At 40.4% G+C, this 5736-nt stretch overlaps 1 protein-coding gene across 1 annotated transcript; it reads left to right on the plus strand.

Moving 5' to 3' along the window:
- The first annotated feature begins 904 nt into the window (after positions 1–904).
- LOC130505685 (uncharacterized) lies at positions 905–3764 on the plus strand. The gene is made up of 14 exons (XM_057000288.1): positions 905–1064; positions 1204–1298; positions 1383–1496; positions 1581–1685; positions 1782–1853; positions 1968–2080; positions 2162–2296; positions 2400–2468; positions 2549–2636; positions 2711–2782; positions 2847–2947; positions 3031–3148; positions 3249–3308; positions 3406–3764. Exons 1-14 carry the CDS (start codon positions 965–967, stop codon positions 3625–3627), a joined length of 1464 nt encoding a protein of 487 aa, XP_056856268.1. The 5' UTR covers positions 905–964; the 3' UTR covers positions 3628–3764.
- Positions 3765–5736: the final 1972 nt, after the last annotated feature.

The following is a 5736-nucleotide window of genomic DNA, read 5'->3' on the forward strand; positions in this document are numbered from 1 at the left end:
TTTGGTTATATCATATATTATTTTATACTGACACTTCGATGTAAGCAGTCTTCATATTGACTTTTGTTTCCTTAATACCAGAGAGCCTGAAAAAGGTTGGACTTCAGACTGCTTGTACATTTTGAAGGTTGCACCTAGAAATTTCACGAGGAGGCAACAAATGCAAGTTGAGGTCACTTCGCAGGTTATATGTTTCAAAGAAGGAATGGTGGAGGCAACAAGGGTTTGGTGCTGTAATCAACTCAGGATGAGCTTGAGGAGAAAGGAAAGCTCACTCTCAGAGAAGTTTGCCTTTGGCTTAGTATCTGTATCATGAGCATCTGGCTTCATCATCTCCCTCACAGTCTGTGACATTTCTACTTCAGGATCCACTACTATTATATTCCCAACTTTTCGTAAACAAAACAATTAAGGTCTCAAAATCTACCGGAAAGAGGCGGTCTTCGGTCACGGCAAAAGCGTGAAGCCCATTACAAAGCTGAGGGTTTCCAAACGGGCCAACCAGAGCCTCTTATAGTTTAATCTGACATTTGGGGTGTAGTTAAAACCCAATAAAGTTCACGGGCCTAACTTATAATTTGAGACATACAATCCTCATCTTCTTTTTTTTTTATCATCTGTAATTTGCATCAGTTGTCAATTGGTATGAAATAGTAGACTGTATACTTTTTGGGCTGTCGGCAAGGAATAGTCATCTGAATTATTATATGGTTCAGAATTGGGATGCAATGATTGGAGGAAAATAGTTGAGTGTGGCTACACCTACACTATTATTAAAAAATTAAAAAAAAAACCCGAAATAGAAAAGCAGGGGCAGATCCGTTGGTCGAGTTAATACTCCACCCAACGACATTAATTCGTAGTTTAGGGACAAGAAGAAGGGGGCTTCAGTTATAATCCTGTTCTTTGTCTTAAAAAATCATCGAGGATCTCCTCTCTTCCTAAAATCGGATCTCCAAAAGAGATGGCGGCGGAACGGAAAAAGGAAACGATTCGTCTGGAGCCCGAATCCGTCATCCCTATCCTCAAACCTAAGCTCATCATGACCTTGGCTAATCTCATTGGTCAGTCTCTCCAATTTCTTTATTTGGCTAGGTCCGATTAGACATGTCGTGTTTTTCTTTTTTTGTTACATGTTGTAATCGATCGTCAGTTAATGTAGTGATTAGCCTAGTTTATCTTTTTTTGTGTGTGTGTGTGCAGAACATAGCAATGATAGACAAGAGTTTCTCAAGCTCTGCAAGAGAATTGAATACACTGTCCGAGCTTGGTATAATCTTCAGTTTGAAGATTTGATGGTGTTTACCCTGTTCCTATTTTATTTTCTTATCTTCTTCTTAGATTTTGTGTTCTCATGGCTTTTTTTTTTGCTATATCTGCAGCAACTCTACTCTCTTTTTGATCCTGTTCACGGTGCTCAGAAACTTCAGCAGCAGAACCTAACTTCTCAGGAAATTGATGTCCTTGAACAGAATTTCCTCGCTTACTTGTTTCAGGTATTAATTAGCCCCTACTTGTGATATAAATTAGTCCCTACTTGTAATCCTCTTCTTGAATGTTTCTCCTTTGCCTTTCACAAGGTTATGGACAAGAGCAACTTTAAAATAACAACAGATGATGAGATCGAGGTTGCACGCTCTGGGCAGTATCTTCTGAATCTTCCCATCAAAGTTGACGAGTCAAAGGTTTTTAATCCGTGAACAATTAGCCACATTACATATTTTTTTTCACTCCTCCCGGGGTTCCTCTTAACCAGTTTTCTTTCTTTGGTGTATACGAAGCTTGACAAGAAGATACTCAAGAGATATTTTGAGGAGCATCCACATGAAAATCTTCCAGACTTTTCTGATAATGTACAGCTTCAGTTTTGTAGATTTTTATAACACAGATAATTATAGTGTTTCATAAATGCCTTTTTATGTGCTAACAAATACATGAATTGTATTTTTTTTTTTTTTTTTTTGTAGTATGTCATCTTCAGGCGTGGTATTGGGATGGATAAAACCACAGATTTCTTTTTCATGGAGAAATTAGATGTGATCATATCACGTATTTGGTCATATTTCCTGAAAATCACTTGGTAAGCGCAAGTTATCCTGTGTAGTAAGTAGCCTTTCTTAAAGTTCCTAGATGAAGTCTTAACCTTCGCATTGGTTCACAGGTTAGATAAGCTACGTGGCAAACGGTCAGGCAGACATCAAAAGAAAGATCCCAAAAAAGATGATGAGACAAACCCTGAAGCAGATGATGAGGACTTGTATGTGGAGCGTATTCGCCTTGAGAATACACAATTGAGGTACCTACCCCCCCCCCACCTTGCTTTTTCGTGCTATTCTGGAAACTGTATATATAATAATAATAATAATAATAAATGGCTTTTCTCTTTTGATGAAATTCAGCTTTAAGAGTTTCTTGAGCAAACTCACGATACAAGAGCCTACATTTGATAGAATGATTGTTGTTTATAGGTAAGGTTAATGTCTGTTCTTGTTTCGTCTGTCTATTTTTCGCTTTGTGCATTTGTGGTTGAAAAAGGAAGTTGTTGCAGGCGAGCCAGCTCTAAAACAAATCAGGAAAGAGGAATTTACGTCAAGCATTTCAAAAACATTCCTATGGCCGACATGGAGATTGTGCTTGTAAGTTTCTCTTCTCGCCTTTCTTTCTTTCTTTCTCTAGATTTTGTAGCAATAACACTTACGTCTTTTTGCAGCCTGAGAAAAGAAATCCTGGACTGACTCCAATGGATTGGGTCAAATTTCTGATATCTGCCGTAGTTGGTCTGGTTGGTCTCCTTCTTTTCGTTTTTTGCGGTTCATGTATTGGTTATCATTTGACTTTCTCTACAGGTTGCCGTGGTTACTTCAGTTGAGATGCCGAAAGCAGACCCATGGGTAATCTTTGCAGTTCTCTCCACAGTGGTTGGTTATTGTGCCAAAACATACTTCACGTTAAGTGTTTTCCATTCGTCCTTCCCCTTCATTTATTCTTTTGTGTGTTTGTTAGACTTATGGCAAAGTTGTTTTACTTCAGTTTCCAGCAGAACATGGCAACGTACCAGAACTTGATAACGCAATCCATGTATGATAAACAACTAGACAGCGGGAAGGGAACGCTATTACACTTGTGCGATGACGTTATTCAGCAAGAAGTAAAGTTCCTGCCTGCATGAATCTAGTCTTTTATCCATATTGGGGGGGCGTGAATGCCTTTAGAATAGGAACACATCCTAATTTGGGTTACACGCGCAGGTAAAAGAGGTGATGATTTCCTTCTACATACTAATGGAGCAGGGGAAAGCTACCTTGGAGGTAACATAATACCAAAATTTTACTCTTTTGGTTATTGCCTATTATATTATCATTAGCGAGTGCTGACTTTGAGTTGGTGGGACTGTGTGGGGAATAGGATCTGGATCTGAGATGTGAGGAACTGATAAAGGAAGAGTTTGGTGAGAGGTGTAACTTTGATGTGGATGATGCAGTCCAGAAGCTAGAGAAGTTGGGGATCGTTGCCCGTGACACCATTGGAAGGTACTACTGCATGGGGCTGAAGCGAGCCAACGAGATCATAGGGACCACCACCGAGGAGCTTGTCCTGAAGGCCAAACAGGGCGTCACTCCTTCTTGAACTTACTATACCTTATCTTCTCTTCTTTAACATTTGTTCTCTCTCATTTCACTAAAACTCTAAATGACGAAAGTGATATCGGTTGTTTACAAAATCCAAATGCAACAAATCAATTCACCGAAAATAATTGTCTGATATGAACGCATGAAACATACAATATTGAACTATATTGTTATGGTAGGCCTGGAGAGTTTTGAAGGACGACCTACAAAAAGTCTCTATTCCTAGCTACAGATAGCTCAACGGTTATGTATATATATCACCTTGGTACACGATTGGCCTACAATGAAAGATATAACCATATCTTCTTGGATGCTTCTCTCCGCGATGTAAACGGCGACAGTACGGACCGAGTGTACGGCTCCTCTGTGCCGGCTCTTTGCTGCCTGAAAACAACAGATCTGGATAGCCCCTGCTTCACTGATTCTCTCCCATCATCTCTCGCTCTTAGTAGTTGACGAGTTTGGCAGAGATCTGTGAAGTTTGGTCACATAAATCTTCGCCTTTTTTCTCCATAACCGGCGGTCATATCTCTGCAAATCTTCCCAGAGAAAATCTCTGCCCCCATCTGCGTTCTCTCCACTGTCCCAATACAGATCCGGCGAGCTTTTTCAAGCTTTAAGAAACGGCGGCGAGTGCTCTGCAACTTCGCGTTCATCGGACCTCCGTAGCAGAGAGACCCTAGTTCTTCCACCACTGTGATATGTGCTATCTCTTCTGACTCTGGAAGCTCTTGCAAGATGAATAGGGTTTGATCCTCTCCCACTGGCGTTTCCCCTCCGGCTCTACTCAATAAACACTGCTCGTTGGCATTAGCATCATCTCCCCGTTGATTGGTGTTAGAGTGGTGCTCTGTTTGTTCATAAAAGTGATTACTGCCCTTAGCCAAACAGCGTAAGAGGAAAAAATAATACTTCAAAGTCAACACCTCAAGACCACGGTTCTTTTTTTGAAGACTACGGCTTCCTCCGAAGACGTCCAACCAGTGAACGACCGCATATTCAGACTTGTGGTTTGGCTCATTACATAGGTTTTTGACTTGTGTTAATGTGTCCAATATACCTTCTCTAGAAATTAATAAATTTTGTAAAATGAATACGATCGCATGGAATTGTCAGGGAACGGGTGCCGACCTAACGAAAGAGCATCTTCATGAATTATATCATTGTTTTGTGCCTAAGTTCCTATTTTTATCGGAAACCAAGAACAATCGTTCCTTCTTACAAGATGTGCAAGTTTCTTTTGGATATGACCGTGTTTATACTGTTGACCCAGTTGGTCGAAGCGGAGGGCTAGCACTTTTCTATATGGATGATCCGGCAGTTACTATCTTGTACTCCGACAAACATATGATTTATACTGAAACTAGACTTGAAGGACATGAGATTTTTATGACCTTTGTGTATGGTGACCCTGTGGTTAGACATCGTGACTTAGTTTGGGAACGATTGTCACGCATGAGTACCAACCGAAATGGGGCGTGGTTTATGATTGGAGATTTTAATGAGATCACGGGTAATCATGAAAAGAGGGGAGGAAGACGTCGTTTAGAGAGCTCTTTCCTCCCTTTCCGCATCATGTTAGAGAATTGTGGAATGCTCGACTTTCCATATAAAGGTAATTTTTTCTCGTGAGTGGGAAGAAGAAGTACTGGAAAAGTTAAATGTAAACTGGATCGAGCAGTGGCAAATGAAGAATGGCATGCCTTATTTGCTCATTCAGTTGTAGAATTCCTACGACTATGGGGCTCCGACCACCGGCCGGTCTTGGCACGCATCCAATCTATCTCCCGAAGAACAAGGAAAAATTTCAGATTTGACAAGAAATGGATTGGGAAACTAGGGTTTAAAGAAGCAGTGGTCTCGGGGTGGGGCCAGTTTGATGAGATTCCAATCCGGAATTTTCATCAAAAGGTTACCTCATGCCGTAATAAAATCAGTTCTTGGAAAAGAATAATCCGACAAACTCCGCAGTTTTGATTGAAGAATTAAAAATAAAAATAGATCTTGCTCAAGATGATGAAAACTCCACAACTGATGAGCTGGAGAAGTTAAGAAGACAATTAATCTTGGCTTTTAAAGAAGAAAACTCTTACTGGGAACAGAAGAG

The sequence above is a fragment of the Raphanus sativus genome, unplaced genomic scaffold (assembly GCF_000801105.2).
Source record: "Raphanus sativus cultivar WK10039 unplaced genomic scaffold, ASM80110v3 Scaffold2500, whole genome shotgun sequence".
NCBI lineage: Eukaryota > Viridiplantae > Streptophyta > Magnoliopsida > Brassicales > Brassicaceae > Raphanus > Raphanus sativus.

Bases quoted from the DNA above. Each gene is read 5' to 3' on its own strand.
- LOC130505685 (XM_057000288.1), top strand. From the start codon at position 965: ATGGCGGCGGAACGGAAAAAGGAAACGATTCGTCTGGAGCCCGAATCC. The intron at 1,065-1,203 runs GTCAGTCTCTCC...GTGTGTGTGCAG, and splicing joins GACCTTGGCTAATCTCATTG to AACATAGCAATGATAGACAA. The intron at 2,637-2,710 runs GTAAGTTTCTCT...GTCTTTTTGCAG, and splicing joins CCGACATGGAGATTGTGCTT to CCTGAGAAAAGAAATCCTGG.